Raw genomic sequence first — 16,104 nt, forward strand, 5'->3', positions numbered from 1 at the left:
CAGGTCAACTACTAGATGGTGGTCTGTGAAAGCATTCAACTCTAGAACAGATGTACACTGCACAATTTGAAATAAATCAAAATTCCTTTACTGTTCTCATTAGATTAAAAGTTGTCCTGACTAATTGATGCTTTCTGACAATTAGTCACGCAGCCATTGCAGATGTATTGGAGTAAAAGAGTAATGCCACGTCTTTTCATGGCCCTTTTAAGTTGGCTTTGGTTGACATTATGCTGTTAAGCATGTGGTATATTGTCCTTTTCAATGTGACTTGTGTTCAACCTGTTCTGTTCCTATTTGCACACTTTTCCTTCATCTGCCTAGTTACATTTTCACTGAATTGTGCTTGACCCATTCTTACACTTGTTTTTCCCATTAGATGGTGAACAGTCAAAAGCGGAAGATTGAACAACTTAGTTTACAGCTGAAGGTATGTTGAATAGAAGGGATGACCTGGTTTCAGAGAGCAGAGGTGAAGGATTGAGAATAGCTTTACACAGATGGCCCTTCAATGCAGGTGATCTTGGTTGAGAGTCTAGGGTGTTTGGCTGATAGGAGACTTCAGGCTTATGCTGTTCACGATATTCTCATTGTAGGCTGCTTTGTACAATCTGACATTTGGATCAACTGTTCACAATTGTATCCATTTCTTCCAGAGTATGAAAGACCAAGCGGCTCAGGAGGAGGGTGCTGAGCAGGCTCTGTGTGAGGAGTCCAGGAGGAAGGAAGAGGCTGTGCAGCAGCTCAGAGAGGCTGTGAAAGAGGTGAGAAAATAGCAGGATTGGGCAATGATTTGCTTGATCTGAAGTCAAGGTTGATGATGGCAATGTGACTATCAATGAGATGTCATCTATACTATCAACGTTGTTAGGCAGAATTGCATGCAGTACCCTCTGGGATCATCACATACAAGTAGGACTACAGGTGTAAGCAAAACCAACCTTTGTTTAAGTTTGTCTACAAAGTTTTGTGGTAGCGAGCTGAGCAGCCAGGCGTATCTCAAGAGGGAATGTGAGCAGTACAAGAGGTTGCACAGAGGTCTTACAATCACAGTGGTTCAAGAAGACACACTGAAGGTTTCTTGGTAAAACACTTATTACACAATCATTTAGAAAACATTCACTAGGAGGCAATTTAATATTATACACAAACACACTTCAATAACAAACCAATGAGTTTGTGAACAAATTAGGCTCCCCTGAAATAGGAGCAAAATGGCATTTCAGTTACTTTCAATGGAGTAAAAAGGCACAAGTTAGCAGAAGAGATCACAAATACTTTCTTAGGCAGTTCAAGTAGTTTTAGTTCACTAGAGGACTCGATTCAGTTCAATAGGCCTAGGCCAAAGTCAATGGACTAGTGTCTTGGATAGGAAAGAGCAGTTCTTGCAGTAAACGGTAAAATCTTTGCAAAAGTTCTCAGAAGTAGTTTGTACGAAAAAGAATCATATGTTGGGTCACAAGCTGATTAGTCCTGTAAGTCGTGAAAGTTTCACAAACTTTCACTGCACGAGAGGCGTTCTCTCAATCGAGTTGGCGCAGTACCTTAGTATGAAGCAAAAGATGCAGCTGAAGACGTTGGTTCCTGGCAGTTCCTGCAGATCTCACTGTTCCTGAGCCTCAGTCATGGGGACAAGAGGGAGGACGTCTGGACTACTGCACTGCGCAGGATCGTCGGAAAACGCTGACAAAATGAAGTCACTTCAGTTCGAGTAGCTGTAATTCAAGCACACAAGCTGGTGTCCTTTTCCCTGGTTAATCCTAACCATCTTCTAGAATGGTATCCAGGTGGCTTACGAGTTGATTGGTCCGACCAACTCAAAGGAAGAAGTCGTCCTTGAAGGGGCTTCTCTGTCGAGATGAACTTGGCAATTCAGACCGGCAGCAGGTCTTCACCAGGCAAAGCAACGGTTTAGGAGTTGCAGCAGCCATCATCTTCCAGCTCGTCTTTGGTTCTTTCGTTCCAGTGGTCGACTCTGCTTTCCAGTCCAAGAGATTCTCCTTTCTCCCATTCATTCGAGCCTAGCTCCCACTTACCCAGCAGGGTGGCTGTCCTTGCCGGACAGTCAGCCAGCCAATCACGCCAGAGTGCATTTGGGTCTCCTATGAGACTAAGCACAGGGAGTTTCGGGCACCTCCCTCACTTCCTGCCCACCCCCGACACTCAGATGCCAGAGGCGGTCTTCAGTCCTGAAGCTCATCAAAGGCATAGAAACAAAGGGACCAATCCTGGTTTGACGCACAGAGATAAACACTACAAGGACCTTTCCAAAAAGAAATGGTGAAAAAAGACCGCGACATGTTTAAACAAAGGGGCTTAAGGTGCCATCTTGAAAAACATGGCTCCTGCGAAAATCATGGTAGTTTGTTGTAAAACCACTGCCACCAGCCATTTCGATAAAAAAGGGTAGCATTTGACTGGTACATGAGTTTCTAGACACTATGTAGCCCCTCCAGCACTCCATAGAAAGATAGTGTGTGCTGGGTCTAGGAATTTAAGACTAGTAAAGTCAATTTAACATTACATTCTCTGGGAAACAGTAGTTTATCCCAGAGATGGTATTTAAACCTTTGGGAAGTCTAAAGGGACATCCCTGTGTCAATGTACTGGGGGTGCTGTGTAACACACATGAAAAGATGCATACAGAGTTTTCTTAAAACTCCATAATCAAAGAACACAAGAGTAAAACATGCATCAAAATACATGAGTGGGGGTTAAGGCTCACACTCTTTCCAGGTAAAAAACCAAGTCCTCAAAATCCAGAAAAGTTACTGGGGGGTCTCTAAGGTGAAGGGAATTAGCACATTTTTGAGAATTCTCCTTAACAAATGTACCAAGGTGTTAAGAAGGATTTCCAAAATCAACCGTTTGGGGTGGATTTTGGGAAATCAATCTATTCTGGTGAACTGGGGTAAAGTCGGGTCAGGAGTTCAAACAAAGCAGAGACAGGGTGTCCTAGACATCTATGGGAGGAAAGCAGTAAAAGGAAAGTCCTGACAATTGCCTTTGGCTACCAGTGCACACTTGCACATCTCCATTTTCCTGCATGTTGAGGATTTTCGTTTTGCTGCTTTCCCTCCGTGGACCTCGATCAACCCATAATCGCCCAACTAACTTTTGAAAGTAAATTCTTTTGGCTTACCTTTCCTTGCTTAGCTGATCTATTTTGCCTGCAAGGATCAGTCCTTATGGCTATCTGTGCAGGGGGACTCTGTCCACCATTTTTTTGAAATCCTTGGTCTTTTTACCCTGCACAGATCTGTATCCCTTTCTCTTTTGTTTTGGGTAACTTTATGGTTGCTTGGATGTGTCCAGGATGGCTGGTAACAGCCGATATTTTTCTGTTTTTAACTTTCTCATATGCTTTTTTGCATTTGTATACTGCCTTTTGGAGTATCATGCATTCTAAATAAGGCTATGCCACAAGACTTTGTCTTGTAATTTGGGTGTTCTGTATTTGGCGGTCTTCCTGCCCTCTCAGGGCCAGATATGCCATATGTGGTAAAGCCCTTTCCCTAGCAATGCCTTGACTTTCCCTCGACAAAGTGGCAGTGCTTTAGTGCCACATGTGGGGCTTTAACTCCCTGGTCCCAAACTACACCCTATCCAGGGTGATGGTCTGCTTCTGGGCAGATGTGGGGGCAATAAGCCATCCAGGTTTGGACAGCCCTTGCCAGTTGAAATGGTGCAAATCGTTTTCATTGGTCGCTGGTGGCGACCCTGTCTCAAATTTAGGATAGACATCCTGCAGCCTTTCTTCAGATCAGTGTTTGTGGCTCAACGAAGACAAGAGGACAACCTTTTTGAAGACATCCACCATTGCCTCCTGGTAAGTCCAGATAAAGCCATGCCTCTCTGGATTCATCTCCTGCAGACCTTAGTGGTTTGCCTCTTGGATGGGTGGAATCTACCATTCTGCACCCTTGTAGACCAATCCTGTCCTCTGGTTTCCTGGAACCATCCCATGGGATTACTAGCTGAATACAGTGCCACTGTTCTGATTTTCTTCTTTGAACTCACTAGTCTTCGAGCTTGTGACTTAAGAACAGTCCTCCTGCAGCTGCTGCTGCTCCTACTTGGAGAGGAGCTTTTTTCGAGTAGTCTCTTGGCCAAAGGAGTCTCCTGCCAGCTCCTGAGCCTGCCGTTCTTTGCTGCTGCCCGGGTATCATGTCCAAGGAGTCTCCTGTTGAGACTCCTGGTGGTCTGCATCTCAGGATGCCTGTTGTCCACCCACCAAGCATCAAACGGTTTCACTGGAGTTCAGATCCTTTGCTTAGCCAGATCCAATCCTCACACCAAAAACCTCCATTGCACCCATGGTCGATGGATTCCCTGCCCAGGAGCCAATGATGGAAGTGAGCCTAGATAATCGGAGTCCTAAGGGTGGTGTATAGTGGTGTCGGAGTAAGAAGGGCAAGCTTCCATTCCTGTTTCCATCCCTCATCCAGCCATAGGGTTGTACAAGCACAAAGTCCTGACCATGCTTCTCTGGCCTGGTTGCGAGGAGTTGTGGCCAATGATCTCCCACCCACCAACCCTTGGTATACCTGTGAAGTGGTTGCATTAGGAGAGGACTCAATCTCTGGAACAACGTTTTGTTTCTTAATTGGAAGAGTTTAGTCGCATGTTGACTGTCGCTGCACCAGGCCTGCTTACTTTAGCGGAGGAAGAACATTTTAAAGAGGGTCTTAATTTTAAGGGAAGGGATCATTGCTTCCAGTGCTTTTTCTGTGTCCTTGGTGTTATCTGAATTTCAATTACTTTTGGTATTGATTACTTTCTTTTTCTTAAGTTTTTCCCTGTTATTAATGAAGTAACTTGAAACTGTCTTAAAGTATTGGTGACCTCTATTATGTCACCACTTTGTGAATGTAAACAGGTGTATAGTGTTGATTTGGCAGCACTATTTGCTATTTATCTTCATTGCTGGTCAGAAAGAACGGCAAGCTAAGCGCTCGCCCCTGATATCTGTGTGCAGCCTGCTGTGGCAGGGTAGAATCCTTACCAGGTCAACCCAGCCTTTCATTCTTTTGAGGTCGATAATTTGAGTATCACTCAGTGAGATCATGTCTTGTGTTATTTCAGCACTCTGAGACCTACGGGTGTGTAGCGCTGTATAAGAAATAAATTATTATTGCATGGTGTGTGTGCTCAGGCCGAAGAGTATTTGTATACATCCTGTCTGATTTGCTTTGTCTCATTGTATCATTACACCCCCATATCTCCTAAAGTCTATGCTTTGCTGCTCTTCCATCTACCTTGATGGAGTTGTGCTAGATTTTAAGTCTTTTCCATAACTTTCTTTGTATAATTGTATTGCACTCCCCACCCCCGCCTAATGGGAAGAGACTCGGTGAGGGGAAGAGCGGGATAACAGTTGTCGGTTGAGATAGGGTACAATGAAAGGCAGAGTTGTGGCCTTTGGAATCCCTCTTGGGCTTTGATCCCTCCCCTAGACCCCGAACTGGGGCTTGTTTAGCCACCACACAGCTTCAAGATAGTGCCTCAAGCTGCTTCTGCAGTCCCAATACTGGGACTTGTGTAACTATTGCTCCATGTGACACTGAAGGTATGGCTGATTTTTGCCTGTGGAGTGAGAAGACTGCACAAGTGCATGGAAAGGACACTGGAGTGGCAGGCTTGCAGAACTCTAATCCAGAGCAGCATGTAGGTTTTTGGGGCACCTTACTGCGCTTCCTTTCAACTTGGGTGGGCAGCTAGTCCATTCAGGGCCCCCGGAGCTGAACAAATCTGCGCCTGCACCACCTTGGTTAAAGCCGGATTGCTTTGAAGTCAAGTAAGGTTAACTTTGACATGTCATGAACTAATTGTGCCCTGCTGTTTTTTTTTCCCTGACCAACTGTACCCACCACAGGGAGCAGCTCAGAGTACACTTTGTTTGGGAATTGTGAGGAACCGGAGGGCATCCTCCCTTCTACTCCCCTAGATCATCTTCTCAGGTGGCCAAAGAAAGGCCATTGCTCTTGGATCCCGACCCTGGTGGTTGATATGAGAGGGAGGATCACTTGGGTGGAGGGACCTTGGGGAGTGGGGAGAGGAGGTCCATCGGTAGGGCATGTTATCCTACTTTCCCTTGTCAGAATGAACCCTACGTCCCCCTGCCTTTGTAGGTTATTGTTGGTCTTTTACTCTTTCACACACACAAACTGTCCCACAATCCTATTCCTTTAAGACTGGCTTGAGGAGAAGGCAACTGGGAGTTATGCACACTTCGATTCATTCACACCACTTGGATATTGGGACAAGGAAGAGGACTATGGGGATTTGCAACGTATGGCCTTGCCGCTGTGCTTTTTATCTTTTTATTTATAATTGTACTCAAGTTGGCTCAGTTTTTCCTTTCAAGCATCGGTTCATAACCCTGGTTGCAGCGTGAGACTGGGCGCCACTTACTTGTACTCATGCTACCTCGTAGCGAATATATATTGGCATTTTAATTTATTTTAACTTGCTTCATGTTTTAATTACTGCCCTCCTTGTATGCCAGTAACTGGCAGCTGGTGCCTGGTCTCAATTGTACACTGAGGCTTGTGCTTGGTTGTACAGGTCTTTCTTTGGTTTCTTGCCGCACACGGACACTAGGGGCAGTCTGTCCTCACTGCTCATTAGCAGTGGGACCAGATTGTCACCGGTAATAAACGGCCTGCATATATGGGTGGACTAAACAGACAGCGCAGTGGGAACGTGCCTGTTGCGCTGAAGTTGTGCCAAAGTTAAGCCTGTCTGGGCCCGTCTGGAATTTGGACTGGCATGGTAGGCCTGGATGTAAAATGTTTTTCGAGGCAAGCGCTGCTAGATTAATTTCCTCCAGGTACATTGACAAACCATTTTAGTACTATGGGGTTTATTAGTGATACTAACCTACATGATGACTCTCTATTGACTGTTTAATTGATAGATTCTCGCTCATTGGTAGAGCATGCTTTATTTGTACACAAGCTCTTTGCAGAAACTCTTCTGGACGTGGCTTTTATGACTGAGGCGTGGTTGACTGAAACATCCACTCTGGCGATCTCTCATTCTGTTCCGGATGGCTATAGTATTATGCACTTGGACCAGATCTCCCCTCATCCGCATGGGGGTCTAGCTGTCATATTTAGTACGGTTCTTCAATTCTGCCTGATTCCTTTTGAATCACAAGTTGAGGATGGAAGCACTGTTTCACAGTATCGATATCAGTCTCTTGGCATATGTTTGATCGTATATCGCCTGCCGGTCACATACATGTTAGTGTTGGGAGATTTTAATGAGGTTCAACACTCCTCAGGTGCCAGCATTAGCCCAATTCTGTGAGGCTATGCTGGATCTGGGGTTATACCAATTTGTATGTGAACCTGCTCATGTTCTAGGTGCCATACTTGAACTTATTTTCTCATCCGTAGCCAGTATTCCATCCGCTTAGGAAAAAGGGTGCTTTGGTCAGATGAAAACCTCCTACCCTTTAGAATATTGGGGCGTGTAGTATCTGCCAAATCTGCCCCGCAACCTTCTGGAGATGTAATTGGCACACTGTGCATCATCAGCTGTTGTCCCTGATTTTGGATCGATGTAGGGGCTCTGCAGTAACTAATCTGTTCTCCCTCACTTATTTTAATTTTAAGTGAGGTGGCCAATCGGGTAGCTTCCCTTAAACTCATCCAGGCTCTGAGGCGTCCCTCCCCGCCTTGGTTTACTGACCAATTTAAAGTTAATCAACCGCAAGTGAGGCAGGCGGAGCGCAAATATCTGTTCCTACAACCCCACAGAGAAAGTAATATTCTGACAGCTTGCTAAATAATATCAAGATATTCGGTAATGGGCCAAAATGTCGCCCTTAGAATTCCGATGGCTGAAATTCTGCATTTCGAAGGGATTATGTCCTCCGACATATTCCTTATCTTTGATATAATCCATTCCAGCTTGCTGGCCTCAGATTTTCTCTCAGTAGAGGGCGCTGCATGTCGATGTCCCTCGAGACAGTGTCCCTCAACAGCCTCCGTATCTGTGCCAACGTCACCCTGAGTATAAGTGGACTCGCGCAGCGTCCGTTGCTCAGTTACGTTTTTCCGCGCTTCGTGTGTATCGAAAAAGTAACGCTCGGTTCGTTTTCTTCATATAAAAACCTTATTCTTCGAAGATATTTGGTTCTACACGATGGCATCTTCATCCGAACTATCGACTCCACGGACCGGTTTCAAGAAATGTTGCGAATGTGGAAAGAAATGGCTTTAACCAATCCTCACAGGATCTGTTTGTGGGGCCTGCGATCGGAGCTTCACTGTTCAGAGTGTGAGGACTGTATGTCCATGACAGCGAAAGCCTTGAAGGATCGTAAAGAGAAGTTAGAAAGAGGTAAGGCTTTTAAAACTTCTACCCCTTCAAAAGTTTCTTCGGCTGACTCAAGGCATTTGTCTCATCCTCGTCAAAAACACTTCCATTCGAGATCTCGAAGCGGTTCCCATCATTCTTCGAGATCAAGACACTCCAAAAAGAGGTGTCCTAGATCTCCTTCTTCCTCTAGTTCCCCAGAAAGGGTCACCTGCCCCAAGAAACACCGCTCTTCGGCTAAGTGGGAATAATTCCGCAAGAAAATGCTTAGCGTCTTCAAGAAAGCTGCCTCGACCCCCTCGGAGACGTCTAAGGGTGATACCCTGGGTGAAGGACCCAAAAAATCAAAATGCTGCGAGTTGTTGAACATGGCGAGTAAAAATACTCTAGAGCGCCATGAACCCTCAAACAAAGGCACTAATGCCACGTCGTCATCGCAGATTCTTTCGACTCTCAAATCTGCATCATCGACGCCTCTGTCGAAGGAACCTTCGCATAAATCTGTTTCATCGGCGCCGTCTTCGACCCCGATGAAAGACAGGCCTAGAACAGCCACTACATCACAGGCAGAGATGTCGAAAGCCCCGACCTTGATGTCGAGAGTGCCATCGACAATCTTGACAGCGCTGAGTAGGATTCCGGTCCTCTCTGGTTCATCAAGGCCTTTTTCAACGCCCTTTTCAGGAATGTCAAAGCTTATGACGTCCACGTCGACAATCACGTTTTCTCAGGCAGTAACAACAAATTTGGCTCCTTCTCTAGAAATGGGTTTTACTCCATATCCTAGGTCTGATTTACTTTAGAGCCTTGTCTTCCATATATGAGGAAGGGGAGGACTCTGACCATGAGACCTTTTGGTCTGCAAAGGACTACAATACCCATTCCAGAGGAATTAATCTCTGAAGAAAATAGGTTAAAAGATCTTCAGTAGTCTCTGCATGAGGCAAGTGGTATAGATACTTATCCAGAAGTAGAGTATGCTAAACCAGACCCTGGAGAACATGCTGAGATACCTCACAGGGCCCTTATGGCTAGAATAATTGCGTTTATGGGGTGAACTACACCTACTCCTTTTCAGCAAGATGACCTTATTGATCTTTTGGATAGAGGACCCCAGGAAGACCCTGTTCCTTTTCATGCTGCTCTGCAAAGAAAAATATCTGCAAATTTGGAAACTACTGAAGTTATCCCTGCAGTAAATAGCTCTGCTAAATGAGTATCCGCTTCAGATCCTGAATATCTAAGCAAGCATCCAACTCTGTAGGGTTTAGTTGTGCAGGCAGCAACTTCATCAAACAGTAAGTCAGCATACCCTACCATTCCACAAGACCGAGATGATAAAAGATTTAACGCCATGTCAAAAAGTCTTTTCAGCATGTAATATGGCGCTGAAATCCATCAACGCCACTTGCACGCTAGCAAGATTCAGCCACACAATTTGGGAGTGTGCTTCATCTGCATCTGACTGTCTCCCAGAAGGAGAAGAACGGGAAGCATTCTTAAACCTCATCGGGGATGGAAAGGATGCAATGTGTGAGTCCCTTCAAACAGGCATTGACTCAGCTGACAGTATCAGCAGGGCCATGACGGCAAGTACCACAATCCGCAGGTTTGCGTGGTTGCGGAAATCTGGGTTTTCTCCAGATGTGCAAGCCAGACTTCTAAATATGCCCTTTGACAGCACTTTCTATTTGGAAAGAAGGCTGATGACAGCCTGGAGAAATTGCAAACATCCAAAGCAGCAGCGAAATCCATTGGGGCTGGAATCCGCAAACTCCAAATCGCCCCTCAGGTACATCCTGGAGGGGCAAGTCGTTTCATTTTTACTCCGCATTCAGAAAAGGCAGAGGACAGCCAGCTCAAAGGGGCCAGAGACGATTCTCCCGTGGTGGACGGGGTAAAGGTACAAAATCGGCATCAGCAGGTGCTACTTTACCCTCAGCATCTGTCAGCTGCTTCTAAACCCCTCTGAGGTCTCCCCTCACAAGACACCAGTAGGGGGCAGGTTAACTCAACATCTGGCGGAATGGCAGGCTATTACGTCAGATGCTTGGACATTGGAGACAGTTGCCCAAGGTTACCGCCGGCCTTTCCTACACTTTCCTCAGTCATCCACCAGGGAACAACTCTTTGAAGCTTCCAGATCCGCTCCTTATGCAGGAGATTTCAGACCTGCTGGAGAAAAGTGCCATAGAACCGGTACCTGTAGTGGAGAGGAACAAGGGTTGGTATTACCCCTACTTTCTAGTACCGAAGAAAGACTGAGGACTGAGACCAATCTTGGACTTGTAAGAATTGAACAAATTCCTCAGGAAAGACCAGTTCAAGATGGTAACCCTTTCTCAGATCCTTCAGGCCCTCCAGCTTTAGGACTGGTTGGTATCTCCAGACCTTCAGGATGCTTATTTCCATGTGCCAATCCATCTCAAACATAGGAAATACCTGAGGTTCGCAATTGGCAACTCTCATTATCAATTTAGAGTTCTGCCATTTGGGCTGACCTCCGCCCGAGGTTCTTTACCAAGCTAATGTCGGTTGTGGCTGCAAGTCTGAGGGAAGGGATTCGCGTCTACCCCTACCTGGACGACTGGTTGATCAGAGCAGTATCCTCGGAACAAGCTCAGATCCATCTAGATTGGGTTTGCCACTTCCTTCACAAGCTGGGCTTCTCCCTCAACTTGAAGTCACAGATGATACCAACACAGAGGCTCCAGTTCATTGGAGCAGTCCTGGACACATCCCTGGGAAAAGCCTCGCCACCAGAAGTGAGGGCTCAAGATATTCTACAGATGGTCACCAGGTTTCAAAATGCCCAATGCCTACCAGCCTTTGACTTTTTGAGGTTGCTCGGTCTCATGGCATCCTGCATCTTCCTAGTGCCAGAGGCTTGCCTGAGAATGAGATCCCTTCAGTGGGCGCTAAGGACCCATGGTCAGAATTCTCAAGAAAAATGGCAGATCTCCTACAAGTCCCGGACAGAGTAGCTCAAGACCTTCATTGGTGGGCCTGTCGGGAGAACATCTTAAAAGGAGAACAGTTTTGGCAACCCTGGCCGGAAGTAACAGTAGTCATGGATGCTTCACTCACAGGGTGGGGAGCCCATGCCAACGACTTGCCCATCAGTGGTTATTGGTCTCCATCCGAGTCCAGACTGCACATCAGCCTACTGGTGCTGAGACGATCAGACTAGCGCTGAAAGCTTTTCTGCCATCGGAACAGGGAAAGAATGTCCTGATAATGACGGACAACACAGTGGCCATGCACTACCTCAACAAAAGAAGCGGCGTAGGGTCACTGCCCACGACTATGGTTGACACCTTTAACCTCGCTATGCAAAAAGCCTTAGATATCATCGCCCCATCCAAACTGAGAAAACCCAAACCTCAAGCCCACCTGAATTCTTGGTTCACACCTCAGCTCAGAACCCTGCGCGAAGAAAAACGAATTGCGGAATCACATTGGAAAAGCAACCAGTCCGCAGCCCACAAATCGTGCCTCCTCCTGGCCACCCTTAACTGCAAGGAATCCATATTCCAGGCTAAAAAAGACACTTGCAATAAACTTATCGAACAAGCCAAATCCAACACCAAAGAATTGTTTAGAATCCTAAAAGAACTTGAAACCCCTGTCACTGCACCAGACACTTGCATCAAAGATAGCACTTGGTGTACCAAAATGCAAGAGGCCCTCATCGGCAAGATTGCCACCCTCCAAATTAAAATCAATAACAATCAAGCCTACAATCCAACCCAACCCTATCCCCACCCTAAACAACCCCATCCCAGACTCTGACTCCTTTTAGCTTCTCTCCACTCCATTTCCGAAGTGGAAAAGATAATCACCAGCCTTAAACCGACCAATTCCCAAGGCGACCTCTGCCCGGCACCTATAATCAAGGAAGCAGCTCATGACCTAGCGCCATTCGTTACTACGCTCATCAACTCTTCCTTTAGCTCTGGGATCGTACCTGACAATCTAAAGGAGGCGTGGGTCATCCCCCTATTGAAAAAACCTACCCTGCACGCTAGTATACCCACAAACTACAGGCCAATCACCACAGTCCCGTTTTTACTAAAAATCCTCGACTGTGCAGCATATCTACAAATTCCAGATTACCTTGAATCTAACACTCTTGGGACTTGGGCAATCTTGGTTCCGGCTACGACACGGCACTGAAACTGCCCTCATAGATTTAAAAACACAGATTGAAGTTCTAAAAGACAAGGGGAATCTTGCTCTCTTACTCCTCTTGGGCCTCTCGGCGGCCTTTGATCTTGTCAATCATAAAATCCTCTGCCACCATCTTAAATCAGCTGCACACTTCTCCGATAAAGCTACAACCTGGATTAGCTCCTTTTAAGACAATAGATTATGCGCGTGTTCTCTCCACTAGCAGCCGCCCCACCACCTGCACCTGTCTCCTGTGGCGTGCCACAAGGATCTTTTGTTTCAACCACGTTGTATAACGTGTTCACCAAACCTCTCTTTGATATCTTGGACTATCTGGGTGTCATTTACACCAATTACGTCGACGACACCCAGATACTAATCCCTATCTCAGGTGACTACACGGCTGACTCCCTCGCTATCAATGTCATCTACCAGGTCATCCAGGCGTGGATGGCTCAACATGGACTCTGTCTTAATGATGAAGACTGAGCTCCGTATTCTTCGTTCGCCACAAAAACTTACCAAACTCGACCCTGCGTTCAAGTCCTTCATCATCGATGGGAATATTATCCCAACCCCCAAGGACACAAAAACCCTAGGGATCTACATTGACTCGACCCTAACCCTGACCAGACCAACTAACTCGGTCACTTCCGCAGCGGCATATACCTGCAAGCTTATTACAGCCTGTCGCCCTTTCCTCTCCACAACCGATTGTCACCCTGGCTAGAACTCTTGTATTATCCAAGATTGATTACTGCAATGCACTGTACCTAGGCACCAATTGCTGCAACCTAAGCAAGTTACAAATTGTCCAAAACAATGCGATTAGAGCTGCCCTCAACATTCCCAGGGGCCAACACATAACCGACACCAGACGCAATATTTGCTGGCTCTCACTCCCACACCGTATCTCCCTGAAAACCCTGGCTCTTGCCCACAAATGCCTTCATAACCAAGCTCCCTGCTACCTGGCCAACCGATTTGCCCTCCACAACTCCATTAGACCACGCAGAATGGCTCATTTAAACTGCCTTGAGGTTCCACGTTTCAATCTCCAAAGATCAGGTGGAATTAGCTTCCCTATCTTGGCAGCTAAACTCTGGAACACGCTTCCTAATGAGCTTAGAGCAGAACCCTCATTCCCGAGATTCAAACACCTTACGAAAACCTGGCTGGCCGCCCAGGACATTTAGCTCTGGGTTCTCTGCTTAATTTGTACATGTATATATAATCTACTTGTCCTCTCATTGCTATTATACCTGTAAATTCTGTATTATACTTGTAAACTTTGTAATTATGGTTCTGTCTGTTTTTCTTATGTTGTAACTAAGGGATGCGCCCGGTTGCCCCTGGGCCTGGTGCACTATACAAATAAATAAAATACAAATACAAATGCAGAGGCAATGCAGCTTTGGTTTTGGGCAATTCAAGAAGGAATCTCTCTATCGGCAGTTCACCTAGCCGGAGAGAAGAACTTGACAGTGGACGCTGTGAGCAGGCAGAGCAGTCTTACGAGTGGGAACTAGCTCAGGAAGTCCTTCAAGAGATCTTTGCCCTTTGGGGAACCCCTCAAGTGGGTCTGTTCGCCACCAGCATCAACAGGAAGTGCAATCAGTATTGCTCAAGGGAATTTCCCCCGAGAGGAGCTCTAGGGGACGCACTTGTAGTGGACTGGGCTTATCCACTTCTATACGCATTTCCTCTAGTCCCCTTCATTCCTAAAATGATCAGGAGGTTGAGAAGATTCCGGAAACCCATGCTCCTAATTGCCCCAGATTGGGCCAGGAGAACATGGTACCCAGATCGTCTAGACATGTCAATCTGTCCTCCAATTCATCTTCCGCAAAGAGAGGATCTTTTCTTGCAGAAGGGAGGTCAGGTTCTCCATCCGGATATCTGAACACTCCACCTTCACACCTGGTTTCTGATGGTTGAGATACAAGGATTGGGATCAACCGGATGACGTCATGGAGGTGTTGCTTTCAGCCAGAAGGCCAGCAACAAAGAATTTATACCGCTGCAGCTGGTGTAGAGAAAAGAATATTGAACCCTTTTCATGTAGTACACCGATGGTGTTATCTTTCTTGCTTTACTTAGCAAAGTCAGGTCCTCAAGTTGGTATGATCAAGGGCTTTCTCGCAGCGCTGTCAATCTTTAAGCGTACTGCTGAGGAGCCTTCATATTTCAAATGACCCTTGGTAATCCAATTTCTGAAAGGATTAACTAATGTTTATCCCCCAAAGCCTTTTCAAGTTCCATTGTGCGACCTAAATCTAGTCTTAAAATATCTGATGGGTACTCCTTTTGAACCACTTCATTCCTGTTCATTAAGATTTCTCACTCTTAAAACAGTCTTCCTAGTGGCTCTAACGTCCGCCAGAAGAATGAACGAATTACAAGCTCTATCTTGCAAACCTCCTCATACAATCATTCATAAAGACAAGGTTGTTTTACAAGTGAAGCCTAATTTTCTCCCAAAGGTGGTCTCTGAATTCCACATTACTCAGAAAATAACTTTACCCTCGTTCTATCCTCCTCCCCATCCAGGAAAAGAGGAAGAGAGATTACACAGGCTGGATCCAAGGCGTGCCTTAAGCTTTTACATTAACAGACTGGCAAGAATCAGACAAGCAGACTAATTGTTGGTTAGATATGCAGGGCACAATCTAGGGTTGCCAATTACAAAAACCATTTCAAGATGGATTATTTTAACCATTATAGAATGCTATAAATTGGTGGGGAAAGAGCCCCCTCAACATCTTAGGGCTCATTCAACCAAGGGTATCGCAGCTGCTTCGGCGCTCCAAAGAGGGGTTCCGATTAAGTACATATATGCGGCTGCCACATGCTCGTCCGCACACACTTTTACCAAATTCTACAGCCTTGATGCCTCCTCTAGCCAGGAGACATTTGGAAAAGCTGTGTTGCATTTTGTTCATCTTTAAAAGGAAACATTTAATTTTTACTCCCGCCTCCTCTTATACTACTGCTATGGGAGTCTATCAAAGATGAGAAAATCATTGGAGGACACAATCCCTTCGAAGAACAGGTTACTTACCAAACTGGTAACGTTCTTTCGATGGGATGTTCCTCTGACGTATTCTTTATCGCCCCTCCCATTCATCCCCGCAGTAAAACTTCCCTTGTAGTTACAGCTTACGCTCCTTCAAGGTTACTAACCAATTCATGCAAAGCAAAACTGAACTCCAAAACGGAACTGAGCAACGGACGCTGCGCTAGTCTACTTATACTCAGGGTGATGTCGGCGCCGATACGGAGGCTCTCGAGGGACAGCGTCTCGAGGGACGTCGACGCGCACGCCCTCTACTGAGAAAAAATGTCTGGGGCCAGCAAGCTGTAATGGATCCTATCAAAGATAAGGAATTCGTCGGAGGAACATCCCATCGAAAGAATATTACCAGTTTGGTAACTAACTTGTTCATCTATGTGGTGTAAAGGGGGTTTGAAAAAAAGTTGGCATTTTCGGGTGTTGGAACTCTGGGGGTCGCAGTCATCACATAGATCCAGATATTCAGACTGCCAGACAAATCTTTTTTACACATAAGGTTGAGCAGGCTCTCAACCAGAATTTTCTATGGTAAA

The 16,104-nt window shown here is 46.0% G+C and overlaps 1 protein-coding gene across 3 annotated transcripts in view; it reads left to right on the forward strand.

The window, feature by feature from the left end:
• The window catches only part of CEP85 (centrosomal protein 85), a 509,807-nt gene that overhangs the window by 398,106 nt on the left and 95,597 nt on the right, over positions 1 to 16,104 (forward strand). For all 3 annotated transcript variants that reach the window (XM_069622843.1, XM_069622844.1, XM_069622842.1), the window contains 2 exons: positions 380 to 430; positions 657 to 764. In XM_069622843.1, coding sequence (XP_069478944.1) covers positions 380 to 430; positions 657 to 764 — 159 coding nt within the window. The remainder of the gene's footprint in view (positions 1 to 379; positions 431 to 656; positions 765 to 16,104) is intronic.

This window comes from Ambystoma mexicanum, chromosome 11, assembly GCF_040938575.1.
Source record: "Ambystoma mexicanum isolate Mex_15411 chromosome 11, UKY_AmexF1_1, whole genome shotgun sequence".
Classification (NCBI taxonomy): domain Eukaryota; kingdom Metazoa; phylum Chordata; class Amphibia; order Caudata; family Ambystomatidae; genus Ambystoma; species Ambystoma mexicanum.